The sequence below is a fragment of the Parambassis ranga genome, chromosome 16, assembly GCF_900634625.1.
Source record: "Parambassis ranga chromosome 16, fParRan2.1, whole genome shotgun sequence".
NCBI classification, from domain to species: domain Eukaryota; kingdom Metazoa; phylum Chordata; class Actinopteri; family Ambassidae; genus Parambassis; species Parambassis ranga.
In genome coordinates, this window is record NC_041036.1 from 5,093,877 (window position 1) to 5,110,448 (window position 16,572).

A 16,572-nucleotide genomic window follows, 5' to 3' on the forward strand; every position below is an offset into this window, starting at 1 on the left:
AGTACAATAGAAGGTCTCCAGCCACCCTGGTGGCAGGTGGTGCCACACACATAACTTTAATGTCATTTTTAAACCTTAGAACCAGATGGATGCACAGTGCATAAAAGCACTGTTGTTGAACAGAATTGGAAGTTTTATTCACAGCGAGCTAGTTTGAATATCTACAAAAACTTCATGACCTGAACATTCTTACTGTCTAAATACATCTGTGGAAATAGCCTCACGTATCATCAGTATAATCCTCACACAGCTGTGCATCCAGCTCATCCCTCATCACTCTGCAGTTAATTGCACATAAACAATTTACTCCACAGATATGAAACACACATCACAGGACAGAACGCCGTCAGAGTTTAAGGATTACATATTTGTGCACTGATGTTATCATGTTAAGACAAAGAACATTTTTTCTTTATTTATTTTCATACAATATCCCACCATCATGGTTCAGACACTTCCAGATTCCAGAGCACCTCCTCTAGAAAATGATGAGTTTTTTTTGCAGAGATGCATGTAGAAACAGACAAATTTAGGTTTTTCTCCCTAACATAGAGGCTAATATATCAATGTGCATGCATTATCTGCCTGAACCTTGTTTACATTACCATAAGCAGTATATTTTGTATAATTTGACAGCTTGGAGGACAGAGAGGGAAAAAAAACTTTGTGCTGGCAGGACAATGAAGCACGTCTCCACTGGCTGCCAACACAAAAGTTGACTTTGAGTAAACCTGAAATAAATCTGTGGGGGGGCTAACATTTGACAGCACTGTGAGAAAGTCATATACAGCGGTTGAGTTCGCCCACACTGTCATTACGCCACAGAGCGGCGAATCTGGATTCATTTCTACGGGTGATGTCAGAGCTCCTCAGACCAGCAGCTTCTCTGCAGCTGACCAAACAGGGAACACAGAGGTCCTTCCCATAAACACTACCATCCTCAGCACCATCGACTCTACCCTGCTATTACTGCCACGTGTTCTCCCCACACTGGACTGCTGCTGCACGTTAATATGCAGCAGGTACAGAATCAAACAATAAGATGGCGATTTTAACTTGGCTTTAGTGCAAAGGAGTTTCTTGCCTGGAGGACACAGACGTGCCCACGTGAACATCTCTATTCTTAACTTTGAACTCGATATGTGGCCCAGACGTGCAAAGTAAGCCCATTTGAAAACCAAAACACATGCAGGAGGCGGGTAAAGATCGAGAGTCAGCAGAAACCGAATGAGAAACTTGCTATCGCAGGAAGCCTCCTGATGAGTTCACTGGGTTGACCGACTGTGACCCGCACTGGGGGAGACTGTGGCCAACAGCTGGAGGAAAGACTGAGTCATTTGCCTTAATGTCTCCATCACCGCTGCAGTGTTTATAAACACACATATATGTGCATGCTCACAATGCAAAATCAGGAGACGCTAGTGCAGATTTAAGTGAAGTCTTCATAAACACACACACCCATACGCTCGTGCATGAAGACAGATAATTTACACACAGGTACGTGGATGCTTCATAAACACACACACACACACACACACACAAAGCAAACAAAGCCGCCCTCAGTCAGAGTGCAGAAACATAAGCAGCGAGTCTATTTAATCAAGCTGCAGGAGAAGAACCACACTCCACGACGTCCTCATTGTCCAGTAGCACACCGTGCCGTCCTTGTTTTATCAATAGAGGCATGTGTGTCTAGACGCTGTGAAAACAGCTGGTGGGGGTAAGAGAGTGGCCATCCCAGTGGAATGACAGATTTATCCCACAGTTATCATAACTGGGATTAGAAGATGAGAAAAACGGCGGGGCGAAGAGTGACCAAAACAAAGAAAAGAGCGGGAAAGAAACAAAAAGAAAGTGGAAAGCAGGGGCGCAGGCAAAGACAAAGGGATCAGCGCCTGGGTGGACGGCTCAGGCAGGCCCAGTATTCACAGCTCTGTGATCACTCAGCCGACCAGGATCATTATATAAGAGCAGGACTACCAAACTGCCATCTGATGGTGCCACGTAGAGAAAACAAGAGAGCAACACTGCAGAGCTGGACAGTACACAGAGGAATCAGTTCACAGTGGAAGAAAACCTGAGTGAAATAAGAGTAAACTCGACTAAATAGCATGGAACTCATTGAATCAGATATGTGTGTGTATTATATATATATCAGACATCTAATTTTAAAATCCCAGTGAAGTGGTGTAATGAACTAAAGTTAAAATAAAGTCCTGTAAAATTAAAACAAAAGTATGTAGGCATGAGCTGTGGTTTGGGAGCTGAAACCAATGGCCGCTTCATTTACCATAGTGGAAGCCACTAAATAAAATAGCATGTGTTTGCTATTACTCACAAAAACCCTGTGTTGTCATCTGCACCATGAGAGAAGGGGTGAGTGGATTCACAGGCCGACGGGTCGAATGGGTCCAGCCGAAGCTGAAGCTCAGCAGAAGAAGCATCTACTCAGTCCTCCCTCAGTCAATTTTCATGTCAAGAACTTAACCAAATGAATCAGCCAATTCACTATGAACTGAAATAAACTAAGGCGGTAATGAAAACAAGAGTTTGTGTGACGAGTTCATCCTCTTCTTAGAAAAGAACCTCTACAGAGAGACTGAACTGGATGACCTGGATGATCATTATGAAGCACTGAAAGGGGGGAAGGGCAGATACTGACTTGACACCTAAGCATAATAACACCACAATGTGCCTGTGCACACTGGAAGACACGTGTAGTTAATACCATCATGTGTTTGGTGTTGTTCTGTATGTCCAACATGACATGAAGCTGAACAACCAGCATGGTTAATGACACTAAACTAGAGCAAGATGCTGTTTTTGTTTATTGCAGGAGGCTGTTGGAGATTTGGTTTGTTCTAAAATGAGAAAACTACAGCAAATATTCAGATATTTTACTGAATGACACTACCAGAGCGAGGACTGTAAACTGAAAAGGCCCAGAAGAGCTTTACTGGAGACTTGATGGCAACCAGATCCAGCTCTGGCTGTAGGAGTGACAGCTTACAGACTCCCACAAGTGTTTCTACCACAACAGTCAGCTTAGGACTGCATATCATTGTTTTCACCCAGCCACAGCAGGAGGGTTCGACCAGCCCTGTCACACATTACCATAAAACATGGATTTTTTTTTCATCATGGCAGCTTTGGAGAGGTGAAAGGTGACAGGAGCATGGGTGTGAGTGAGAGGAAGGGGCTTAAGAGAGAATGAGAGACAAATGGAGAAAAGATGGAGAACAAAGAAAAGAAAAAAAAAGCTGAGGTCAGTGAACAAAGTGAAACGCAAATTCATAATGACTAAAGAGTCATGTGGTTCACAGAGTAACCACAGAGTCATTGTTTTAGTCACCCTCATTGTTCTGGGAACTGATGTCATCTATCATCAATAAAGTATTTAGTTAAAATAAATTTACCTGAACGTCTGCATCTAAATGGTCTATGTTAAAGTGAAGTTTGCTTAAGTGCAGTTATCTTGGAGCTGTACCACAACAGAAGATCAGCACGTTAGCAAGGTCAGAGCACCACAGTGCTGCAAAATTAACTCTTGACTCTTATGTCACCATCAAGTTTACTAAAATCCAGACCCCATTCACACACTGGGGCAGGACCAGGTCCTCGCATGTGTCACGGTTTCCTTCATTTCATTCGTTCTATAGGTTTTTTTTTTTCAGCCCAAAACGAACAAACTCCTGGCAAAGCTTTCAACAAATGTTTACTTGCGGCTTTTGTACACAGATACTGTCCCGTGAACCAGGAAGTATGAGGTCGCTAGCCAGATAGCTAGCCACATTTGTGTTCAGACCTTTGCCAAATTTAAATCAATACAGCTTTAATCGGATTGCCTCTGTTCATATTGAGAAAAAAAAATCCAACTAGAGTAGGATTCGGGCCATATCCTGCTGAATGATCACACAGGTCTGAACGGGGTCTTATTGTTCTTGACTTCAAGCCTAAATATTAGTTTTGGCCATTAAACATTAATTCTGTGGAAAGACAGAATGAAAGCAGGTGTTAACTCTCTGTGGTGTGGTCTTTAGTGGTTTCCGTTGCACAGTGAAGGCAGCCGACAAACTCACTTGTTTACTCACGTGCTCACTTACATGTTACATTTTACTGTGTGTTGGAAGAGTGATGAAAGGAGAGAAAGCAAAGGGAGGAATAAATGCTTCATTCATACCAGCATGTGTGTGCGCGCACGTGTATGCTCATTATCACTCTCTGAAAAATGTACAGCAACCACAAGAGGAGGCGAGTACTGGTCCAACACAAATATGACCCGCACAGTCAAACTAATGACCTCTGTAATGATATCCAGCCTCCTCAGAAATGCAGATGTTAATAATGCTATGGCTGGCTATGGCTCACAGATCAGGGTCTGTCAGTCATTTTAATAGTACACCCACAAGAAGCCGGTCTGCAAATCCTCTTTAGTTTCAAAGAAGCAGATTCTACAGTTTTCTGGTTGCTGGTAAACCAGCAGCATGTCGGGCCCAGACCTCACAGGAATGCTTTTCCTGAAGCACATCTAATGGCATCACTGCAATCATTGTTCCAACTGGTCATCCTACACTATATACATTCTACAAGCATCAGCAACCAAGTGGAAATAGCAGCAGTTTTAGACAAGCATGTGTCCTGAAGGAGCGTCATGCCGCATGTGGCCACGCAGACCAGCTCCCAGAGAAATGTAACCTAAGCTTGGTCTCAATGCTCAGTGCAGCAGGTGGGACACACGACGCAGGGCCAGCACCTGTTCACTAAAAGTAAATGCCAACCCAAACCCCTGTAAAATGTACCCAGTGGGTCAAAAATATATACAGTATATTACAGTATGCTGTTATGAAAAAACACCTGATGCAACAGTTCCTTAAAGACCACCATGAGAATTATTTAAGAGTTTTTTCTCCCTGAAAGAGTGAATGCTTTCTAAAACTGTCCTAATTGTAAGCAGAGAGGAAAATGAGGGGTTTATTTATGGGCTCTGCTTGTGCTCGCAGGTGCAACACTGATGAATGGAAACCCTGCACAGCCTGGACCAAATTATCTTGAAGCACTCCATTCTCCTCAAGGCCGGCCTACACTGTGTTAAAGAGGGAAGTTCCAACTTTAGTGGAAATTTCACTTCAAATGGCCACAATCCATCTACAATAAGGATTTTCATGGTAACACAAACATTTGACACAACCTCTTTTACCTGAGTGGGAAGAACGATGACAAAAAGGGTGAAGTTAGATTCACTTTTTACTAAGGAAAAACACTCTTAGGAGTCATATTTTTACAAACACGGTAAAAGTTGGGGTTTACTCAACCTGACTACACACACACACACACACACACACACACACATCAGCAGAACCATGAGTTACACTGCAACTTCCCACCTAACAACAAGCACATAAGAATGTGGCTCGTTGGTCTAGGTATGATTCTTGCTTTGGGTGTGAGAGGTCCTGGGTTCAATTCTCAGATGAGCCCAAACATTTAGACTGAGATTTTTCTCAAAGATCAAAAGGTTTGAAAAAGTTATTCTCAGCATCATGTCTGATGGTGTAGAAAATACACGACATTCATACACAGTAAATCTTATGTCCATGCTTGTGCCACCTCTGTGTATTTTCTAACTGGAAGGTTGAATTTATAGTCCTTACCTAATCAGAACATTTGCACTTCATCCATCATTCATAAAAGGAGAACAAAACTTGCAATAATAAACAGAGCATGGATGTCACACATCAACACTAAAATCATGCAGACTATACACAGTCTGGTAAAACAGGTTGAAGACCTTAAATGTGTGTATTCAGTGTGGGCCCTTCCTGTAGCAGGCTTTCCTATTGTGTCCAAATCTCAGCAAAGGCCAGATGCCCCCCTCCATCTGTTTCCTGCTAAAACGGTAGCCATAGCAGGGTTCAAGAGGATTGCCCCCAGAATAAAGCCTTTTAAATCCATCCCTTCCTCTCAGGAGGAAGAGAAAAAGCATACATCAGCTCCAGCATGTCTCCTCTCAGGATCTTAACAACCTGACTAAGCTTTTCCCCATGAATACCTCCCAACAAATGCACTGCGCAAGGCTTGCATGTCCAATTCTTACTAATAAACAAATGTGGTCAGTGAAGCTTTGTTCAGGTGTGTTTTTCTGCAGCAGCTCCTGATCAGGCAGTGGACTGAGGAGTGAAGAAAATATGAATGAAAACTGTGCATATTGTATCAACAAATAACAGAAACAAGTCAAAAAGGTGCAACTAATGATGTAACTAACGACGTACTATGGTCAATGTCATTGTTTTGTTTCTTATGGTTCCATATCTTGACCACATTTGACCCTTTTTACTTGCACTACAGTTCAATTTTAATACATTAGGCAGGGATACGAGTGAAAAAAAGCTATAAAGACAACCAGTGTTTGAAGTTGTGTGCGTCAGTAGCTCCGTAACAGCTTTTAAAATTGATTACAGCAACATATCTCCTGTCCAGATCTGCACTTAGTGAGCAGACAAACTGCCTCTGGTTCCCTCCTTACTTTTATGAGCTCTGATCTCCACACAGCAACACAGTCCTGAGACTAACCAAAAGGGATCGTCTTAAAAAAAAAATCCTCATCTCAAGCAAATATGCAAACGCAGGGCTCCTTAAATCAAGAGGTGTCAACTTGTGAATGTACAGACACACTTGTTGGTCAAACAGCCTTGAAAACGGAGCTGCTGTTGACTTAGGGAGGGCAGCCTTAAAGTGGGTGGAGGTAGCAGTCATGTAGGGCTCTTCAAACACATCTTTTCCCTTGAGGCAGTCCTTTTCATGCTGCACAGTCCAGGTCCCTTAGGAGCCTGAGTGTTGCCAGGAAAGTGTCCAAAAAATCAGCACTCTGTGAAGCTCTGCATCCAGGCACTTCATCCGACTTGTATGTGCTTCTCAGTGAAGTGTCTGCTGGCTGCACTGTCAGGAAATCTCCAATTAATCTCTTTGCAGTCCAATCCAATTTCAGGGGCTGTCTCAAAATAACCGTCTAATTCTGTCATCAATACCCAGAAAGAGCAACAGGGGTATTTTAAAATCAGCATCTGCACTGGCCCTCTCTCTGCACTGTGTCAAGAAGCAGTGACAGTTCATCAGCAGTTACATCATCATTGCTAAAAATCTCTTAGGGGCCCCAGGGGAATGTGTTTTAATGTTGTCACTGCTATTTCTGTGATGACAGAAATGTACGCTGCCCTTCATGGCAGCTGTGAATGTACTGTGACAGTTAAAAGTATGAAAGGAAGGAACTTGTCTCTTTACTGAGCAAACATACATAAAAAGGCTATAACATTGCCTTCAGTAATGTTGGAAGACCTCCCCTCTTAAAAAAGTAATAGTTTGCCATTTTTCTTGACTACCGTCTTTGTGTTAGATGTGTAATTGATGAAAGGTGAGAGAGAAATAGATTTATTTGCCTATTGTCAGATATTGTATAGCCTGCATACACCAAGAGGCCAAAAGTAAATGGACCTGTATGACATTAGTGTAGCGGTGGTGGAAATCTTAATGCTGTCACTGATGATTTTTGCATTGTCAATTAACAGTTCCAGATTTCCAGTAACTGACATTAGGGCTGTAATCTCCCAGTCGACTGGTCGATTTATTAGTCGATGCGTTCTTGCTCAACCAAAATTCTGATTGGTCGACTTTTTGTAGCGGTAATTTTATCAGGAGGAATGTACCAAGTGCTAATGGGGGTGTTTTCAGCACACCCGTTTCACAGGTAACAGTCTAGCTTTGAACACCCCGCTTGTTTTCACTACTTTGGTTTAGCCCGACCCACTAGAGACAGAGAGTACCGGCCCGGTGGTTTGCTGAATATTTATTTAGTTTTGACCGTGTCATTTAAGTCAGTCCTCCTCTATCATCAGGAGACATCTGCAGAGTGGCAGCGTTCCATGGAAAACGGAAAAAAGTTTGCATCCTGTATTTCCCTCGTGGATCAATAAAGTGTCTTACAGCCCTAATTGACATATTGGTGCAGTTTTAGAGCATACAAAGAATATTTAAATGATGAACTGTGACTGTCAGCTTCCTTCTTGTTTGAAGATGGCACAACTAAGTAGAAAAACTTTCCCGTCTTGACCTGAAGGCGACCCGACAATTGACCTAATCGCTGTTCATCAGACTTTGCAATTGTACATTGTCTACAAAAGATACGTAAATATCTCTGCAATCTTTCCCTCCTGCCACTCAGACTATTTTAAGTCTGAAGCCAATACTTGACAAAGAATAAATCCATCAGGTCTGAATGGTTAATTAGAGGACGACAGATTTAATGATCAACCTCTGAGGCTGAAAAATGAAGCAAATACATTCACATGGTGGCCACTAGAGGCTGGCTCTGTAGACATCCGTGTTAAAATGACCATCTGTGTAGCAGAAACAAACAACGAAACCAGCCGGTAAACATCTTTGTTTACCGGCTGGTACCATGACCAGTTTTAGACCGTATGGACTGGTTTTAATCCACTGAAACTTCCTTATGTTGACTGAACTAATTTTCAACAACTCCACCGCTCACTCCTCACTCCACTGTGCTGTCAGTATGCACAGAATCATTCATGCAGATATCCATCTCTCCTAACTCTGGAAAAAAAAACATTTGCACAATCACACACTGTGGAACACTGAAACTAAATACTACCTTTAAATTCTCTCTGATGCATCTTTGTTAAGACATGACAAGACCTCCACCACTCTACTAGAACAGACAAAAGCAGCATTGAGGGGGAGAACAGGGGGCAGGCTGAAAGAAGTGGGATGCTTGAGATGAGCCTCATAGGAAGGTGATGAGTCTCAGACAGTCTCCCCTTTTTCTGTCTGGCACAAACTAATGGCTTCTCCGTTGTACTCACATGAATGAGGTCCCATCTTACAAAGAGTGAGATGAGGAGCTGAATAAACACAACATCAGAGCGTACGCATGTGTGACAGTCTGATCATATTACACTCAGTTTATTTGGGCCAGTACTGAAGAAAACACTGATAAAATGGACCGCCAGTTTACAAAATGTGTGTGTGTGTGTGTGTGTAAAGCTCAGGTTAGCAGGTTAGTCACTGGAGGGGAATGAGGGTGCACTTTCTCTCTGTCTGCCCGATCCACTCCAGCCTATCAGAGGAATGTCTGGTCACCAGCAATGCGTGCAGTCGACCTGAAACACCTGCCCACACCTGGGACAACACACACACACACACATATCCATAGAGCTCTGTACTCCACTTCACAAGGAGGATTGACAAGTACAGCTGCTCTCCATGAACAGAGAAAGGCTTGTCCCAATTTCACCGCTCAGTTAAACGAAGACTTGTAATCTGACTGCCAAACATCATCGATTTCAACCTCACATAACTTCCACCGATAAACAACTTGTACAACACACACACACACACACACACACACTCCCAGCCAGAGCCAGCTGTGAACATTTAGCATTTAGTGAAACTACAAAGAAAATATGAATATTGATACCTCTACTATCTGGATGTTTGGTGTGATACTAGAGCCAGGAATTGATTACATTAGCTTTACATTAGCACAGGTCAGGCTCTGAGGAGATAAACTTGAGCTAGCATGCTAGATACCCAAAGTAGTTATGATTATTACCATCATAACTAATTTGAGCTAATCACTCAGTGCAGCTGAGGTATTTGGGACCAAAAAAAGCAACTACCAGAAAAAGGATAGACGCTTAAACATGTAAGACCAGAGCAACAACTTTTGAAGATGCAGAGGCAGCAAAGTGATGCTATCGTGGCCACATATCTTCTGGACAGGTAGGCTAAACGTGTGTGGGTTTCTGTTTTTACAATATTCTATTATTTTCCATCAGTGCATAGCCAGGCCCATACACCTGACCTGCACCAACCAGTCCCCACCTGCCAGAGGACAGCATGTGATAATAATTTCATATGCTCTTTTATACTCTTTTGTTCTATTGTATATCTGTAAAGTATTTTATTTCATTCCAAAGCCAACATCTGGTTTCCATTATTTTTTCTGCACGTTGACATAACAAATGTAAGACATTGAATGTTTATGCAACAGACCACAATCAGTCACATAGTTGTGATCAACAAAAAAAAAAGAACAGAAGCACCTGACCAAACATGTTAGAACCTGAAGACATAACAGGTCAGTTCTAGGTCTGGGACCCCTTTCTGCTGTACAGGCCAGTGCGTGTCAGCATGGAGATGCACCAGTCACCAGGCTGCCCACAACATTATCGTCCTACATCTGAGGGCATCTGCCCAGAAACACCAGGTGCAGCCAGCCTGTGAATTATCAATTAAATATCAATTATCAATAAACAGGGATTTACTGTCCTTGAACAGGTAGTTGTCTGTGGTGGTGTGAGGGAGTAGATCGAGGCTGCTCTGTCAACAGACAAAATTCACTGAAGATTCATAATAAACATTCAGTGCTAACTGTCTGTGTAGCATGGCTACCCTTATAGATATTAGCATTACAGGAGATCATCAATAACATACACTGTCAGGCAGAGCTGTCTATGTAGGAAAACCGGTGTTGTGCCAAAAAGTGATCGTCAGTCAAAACAGTTCCGTCGCGGGAGCGCGCACAGAGCCGCCTGCAACACCGCGCGAATTAATATGATGAAGCAGTGCTTTTACACCCCAACATGTTTCCCTCTGCAAATCGAATTTGCAAGAATTGCCGTTGTTTATATGCGTCATGACGTTTTCTTACCGGCGAGACTGACGCAGGTTGTTGCGCTTGACATGTGCACGGCGCGACACACAACGCTGGTCTTCAGTGAACAGGTAATGCGCGTTCATGTGATTGGGAGGTGTGGCTTCCGGGTGAGCTCCGACAGCAGGAGGCGTGTGTGTATAATTGAATGGCTGGTTCTTACTGGGTGTTCAAGATCTCCTGCCCCACTCTCAATCCAGCAAGAAAGCAAAAAAAAAACTTTTAGCACAATGTTGAACTTTTTAAAGACTCTCAGGATAAAACACAATATTTGTCAAACTTGGCATCACTAAAGGACGTATTGTTCTTTTTTTTTTTAAATCAAGACAAAATATAGTTTTGCAATTATTTACTTTAAAAGCACTGCTACATCATTATGAACATCAAAGGATTTCCCCTACGATGTGAAATGTTGATAATGTTGATTGCTCAGTGGAAATGAGCCAGGAAAGCTTACAGAGTGATAAAAAAAAATCCCCAGGTCCATGGGAACAGAGCAGAAACAGAACACTGTCAGCACAAAGCTGCTGTAAGTCATGAGTGTGCAGAAAACCAGCTTTGTCTTCGTGGCATGCTGACATGGTGAGTCAGAAGGAACCCAAGTTCCAGACTGCAGCGATTTAAATCAGTGCCAGGTCATCACAATGTTACACTTCTAACAACCTTATCAGGCCTTGAGGTAGTTTATATGTATGACACAAATTACTTACATTTTGGTCTTTGTTTTTATATATTTATTAATAAGTGACTCAGTTTAAAAAATGCAAATCTGGTGGAGAAACAAAACAACTTTTTTTTTTCTGGGAGCTGAGTGAGGCAGACAAACTGGAGTAAATCTAACATAAGAGCCTATAATAACTTCCAGTTGCTACAGAGGGTTATCAGGACCGCTGGTATTAGGCATACCAGCACAACAATGCCTGATCAGATACATTGCTTCTCGATGCTCGCCAGCGGCAGAGATTCCTGACTTCAGTCTTTAATCTGAGGGGTCATCTATGCAATGTCCTCTGTGGAGCCTGTGGTTACAAATGGGGCATCCAGTTGCAGCACTATCTGGATGTGGGCTCTCTTATTTTATTCTGCATTCACAGGCTCAAATGATGCATAATGTTTCTGTGCTAACAGGCAGAAAGTTATTGTGAAACTGTAAACAAACAGCTCTTATTATCTTCCACCTTTTATGAGTGACTGCACTTGTTATAGTGACCTCCACCTACACTGGGGAGCCGGTGAATGGGCATCTGTTCTGGAGTCGATACACCAGCAGCTCAGTTCAGTGTTCGGGGTGAAACAGCATGCCTCATTGGGTGCTAAGAGCGTTTTTTTTTTTTTTTTTAAAGGAGGTTGTTGTTGTTGTTGTTGTTTTTCAAAGCAGCAGCAGGCGGAACCAGCGTCAGAGAGACGTACAGAGGGCCAAGATTCACACAGATGCCTCATTAAGGTGTGATCAAGCAGAGACACAGAGGACTTCTGTGGAGCGTGGCCAGCGCTCTCTTCACTGCCACAGAGAACCCTTTCTACGCCTCGCACCCCACTTCATCTCTTTATTGCACGGCGGCGAGCGCACACAAAACACGCCTATAATATCCGGTTGCACCTCTGGAGGAGGAGGGAGCATTTGACGAAGAGTGAGGTGAAGCTGTGTGTGTGTCCATACATCTGCTGCGCAGGCATATGAGATTAAGGGGAAATCGAAGCCTGTGGATGTGAGGACAGGCGGCTTTCAGCGCTGCGTCCCTCAGCATCAATTAGTAGGTTGTGCTGTGACTGGCTCCTGTTAGAGGTGAAGTGGGCCAGCTGAGGGAGGTAAACACACCTCATCCCCAGGGCTCGCTGAAATCAGATGGAGGCTAACAACGTGCCACTGCCTGAGCCACAGAAGCCTGCCTGTGCCTGGCCACTAACATGCTTTAGCAGTCATTTCCTACCTTCTCCTCCAATTTCCTTGCCCCCAGTTTATATGTACAGGACTGACAGTGGATGGTTCACCTGGCCACGTAAGAAACCTTTCCAAGAAGTCCAGGAGAGTTGAGGACCACTTTAGCCAACTGATGATTGGGTCAATTTAAGGAGAAATGCACTGTTTTTTTAAGTGTTTTCATGGAGTCTGACTGAACAGTTACAGCAGGCTCCACTGATGCTTGCTGCTGAGTTTTTTTACTCACTTAATGAGTCTTAATAAAGCACCCATTCTTCCAAAACAATGTAAAAACATTACAGTTAGCTCATTTAGGCTTACTGACTTTAGTGAGATGCAAAGCCGCCTTGTAAATTGTAGAACAAAGGACTCTGCCCTCGTAAGTCTCAAAAGAAAGGGAACAAGTATGACAGAGCATTAGTTTTAAAGCTGCCGTTTTGTGAAGCTTCAATCCGTCACAGAGGCTTCAGATTTTAAAGTTGTCTCTTGATTAAAACAGACATAATATAGTGTGAGATCCTAAGTGGCAGACCGGTCATGCTTGAACATGAATTTAGGTCAACCTGTTTAAGATCCCTGCTGCACACTGGGTCCATTTAAGGCCATGAGGTGTAAATTGCGATGTAAACAAACAGTTTACAGGGCCAGGTTTTAACACCGGTGCCATAGGCCTCTAGATTGACCCCTACGAATCAAACTGCCATCTGCATAATTTAATCCTCTTAAGTTTGTGAACTTTCATGAAAGAAATCAAAGAATAAGTTTCAAATTTGCATTTAGTTTGTGTTGAGATATCTTAATGTCCATTTTAGGTTGCTGCATCTCTGCATCATTTTATCACTCTGTTGCTTGGGTTATGGTGAAATGAAGTCAGCATGCTACCCAGTAATGCTGATTGCAGTAGCTTAGGAACAGGAAAACTAATGCACTTAGCCTCAAAAATGCAGCAGCATGATGACGTCTGCAGAAATATGTGCCAATGATCACATTTCAGCTGTCCTTGGACACATGTCCAGATCTTTATATTATAGCCACAACATTGGAAGAGCAACATAAGCAACATTTCTAAAGCATCGCAAACAACACCAGAGCTGACATTACCAGTTTGGCAATATTTAACAATGACAGATAAGCTACGCCTTCAATAGTAAAAACTACAAAAACCAGGATCTTTACCGTCCTCTGAAGAGAAAATAGAGAACAACAACATGGAGCTCAGCATGATCACACAACACAGAGGAAGAGGAAAGACTTTTCATGCAAACTTACTCCAGGATGGTGACAAAGACCAATCCTCCTGCATAACAAGTTATGTAACATGTGTTTATATATGATTTTTGCTGATAAACCATCAGGATGTGCAGTTAAATGTGTGCATGGTTGTCCTTCTCTGCCTCCGAGTCAGGGCCACATTTCAAAACCTGCCGTCACAAAGAGGACGTTGCTACATTCGTATTGCAAAACCTCTCTCAAAAGACTCTCTTTGCACTGTTCCAGCTATCTTCCTACTTCCTACTCCTACTGTTGTGGGTGGTGGTGGTGGTGGTGGTGGGTGTTTTCTAAATGAAATCATTCTTTAATTCTGTCATGCACAATAAAGTAGAACACTCATGTCCCTGTGTGGACACACCTACATTACAAAGGCTGCTCTCATTTGTTCTTATTTGTTGCATTGAATCTGCGTGTACACGCGTCACTTCACCCCACCACACTTACACACAGAAAAAACAAACACACACCGGGTTGATGTGCAGCCCGTGCTGCTCCCAGGAGTGGAGTCATTAACCTGCCTAACAAACAGGCCTCTGTGCAGTCGGCTCACCACCCTCAGCCCACAGACAGACACAGGCCTGTTTGAACTCCGCTATCTCGCTTATCAGCCCACAGGCCAACAGCAACTGTGGGGAAAACTGAGTGCAACGTCTATCAGCCCGGGGCAGCTTTTATTTTAAACACATACAGCGGCTTAGGGTGTGTATAGATGAATGAACCGGTTCTGGTTTAAATATTAGTTTTAGATAAATCCATAGTTCTATTAGAGAAACATATCTGGGCAGTAAGAGGACACAAAACAGTTCAGAGGTGGAGAAATGAGCTGAAAATGAGCTTTACATTAGAATGACCCTGAAGTTAGCCAGTTGTTTTGAGGGTCAATCAGCACCATGGACAGAGACCCAGTCTGACCTCTGAGGTCTCCATCCCCCCCACAAAACACACAGGAGAACCCGCTGGAAGGCCTCGAACGCCTCGAACACTGCCTGAGGCTCATTGTTCAGGATGCATTTATGGGAGGTGAGGAAATAAACCCGTCAGGCTAATACAACAACACAACATGTACAGTCATCACACCATGTCTCATGATCCATAAGAGGGAAGCAGTATTATTTATTGCATGGCTAAGCAACTTCCACAGCTTCCTCTTTCCACTTCAATAAAGAAAGTATAAGCTTTAATCCTCAATATTTATGTAACTTCTTTAAAACATGGGCCTGGTTCAGTTAACTAGTGCAACACTGCTGAAGAGTGACAGTGCACTATTAACTCTCTGTGTGACAGCAGCGTTTGGTCTCTTTAAATCTAAATATAACCGCGACTAAAGCTGGTACATAAACCTCCAGGCTAATGCTGCGTTCACGTGCTCCTTCTTTCTCCGGCTATGTAAAGGAAGAAAACTGTTAAAATTATTAAATAAACATATAATATTTCAGATATTTGGTGTGGTTGGTGTTTAGAAGAAGAAGATCTTCACACACCGTGGTGCAATGACTTCAATAATTAATGAGTGAATCGTACTATCAGTGCAGGCAGGTCATTTGAGCCATGACACGGGCTCCTAACGCAACACTTTTAGGGTTTCACACCTCCGGGAAGTGTCTGTTACAAGAAACCGTCGTCCTTCCTCTGAAAAACTTACATTTGAGCACAAATTTGAGCAGAGTTGTTATAATTCCGAAAGTACCTGAACGCACCTGCTAACTCGTCAAGCTTGCTGTTCATTGAAACAAACACAAAACCCCCCACGCATACGCGTGTATCAGCACCGACCTTGTTGAGGTGGGGGCTCCGGGTGACATCGTAGCCCCTCTTCTTGGTGCAAACAAAGTTTGTCTTTTTGTCCTCGGACTTGTGCATCTCGGTTTCCACCGACTCTCTCCTGACCAGCCCGTGTGCCATGTTGTTGCCTCTTTAAATAGAGCTGCTTCGCTGAACTTTTGTGAACTCAACAAGTGGATGCGCAGGTCCAGCCGCAGAGCTCCGGTCTGTCCCGGGGGGGTGGGGTGTGAGAGAGTCGCTGCAGGCTCCTTATCAGTCAGGCGGCTCCACTGAGACCTGCTGAAGGTCCTGATATAAGAAAGCTTCCCGTGCGTGACCTGGCAACAGTTACAGAGAGCAGGAAACACGTTGTTTGAGGCTCTTACACCTTAAAAATGACAAAGAAGGATGAAGGATTCCATTCTAAAATGAGCTTTCTCTGACAACCACATATATACTTTATATTATCATCAATTAGCTTCATTTCAGATTTCATAAGGTCATTAAAATATAAATATCAAGAGGTAGAAGTGACCTTTTTAAAACATACATTACCCTAAAAGATGTCTGGTTAAAATTGCTTGTTGTTTCTTTTTCTTTTTTTTCTTTTTTTTGTATTTATTTATTGATTGATGAGTCTCAAGGCTGTGACAGGACAGAGGACATGTGAAGCTCAGGTCACCCTCCAGCCTTCACTCAGTTACAGCAACAGAGTTATGCAACATTATGGGCAGCAGTGAAGTCAGGAATACTCTGAGAGTATGACATGACTGTCAGCCCATATGTCTCATGTTGATGGGGTGACAGCTCACAGCAGTGGCTGATTTAGTTTTGCTGCTATTTAAGTAATAATTGACACATTGGTTTCTGGTCTGTCCATGCTGTGTGA

At 43.0% G+C, this 16,572-nt stretch overlaps 1 protein-coding gene across 1 annotated transcript in view; it reads right to left on the minus strand.

Moving 5' to 3' along the window:
- The window catches only part of me1 (malic enzyme 1, NADP(+)-dependent, cytosolic), a 56,844-nt gene extending 40,503 nt beyond the window's left edge, over positions 1-16,341 (minus strand). The window contains exons 1-2 of the mRNA XM_028425203.1: positions 16,239-16,341; positions 15,696-16,021 (exon numbers count right to left, since the gene is read on the minus strand). Of these exons, the coding sequence (XP_028281004.1) occupies positions 15,696-15,824 (129 nt within the window). The 5' untranslated portion in view covers positions 15,825-16,021; positions 16,239-16,341. The remainder of the gene's footprint in view (positions 1-15,695; positions 16,022-16,238) is intronic.
- Between the last annotated feature and the right edge of the window lie 231 nt (positions 16,342-16,572).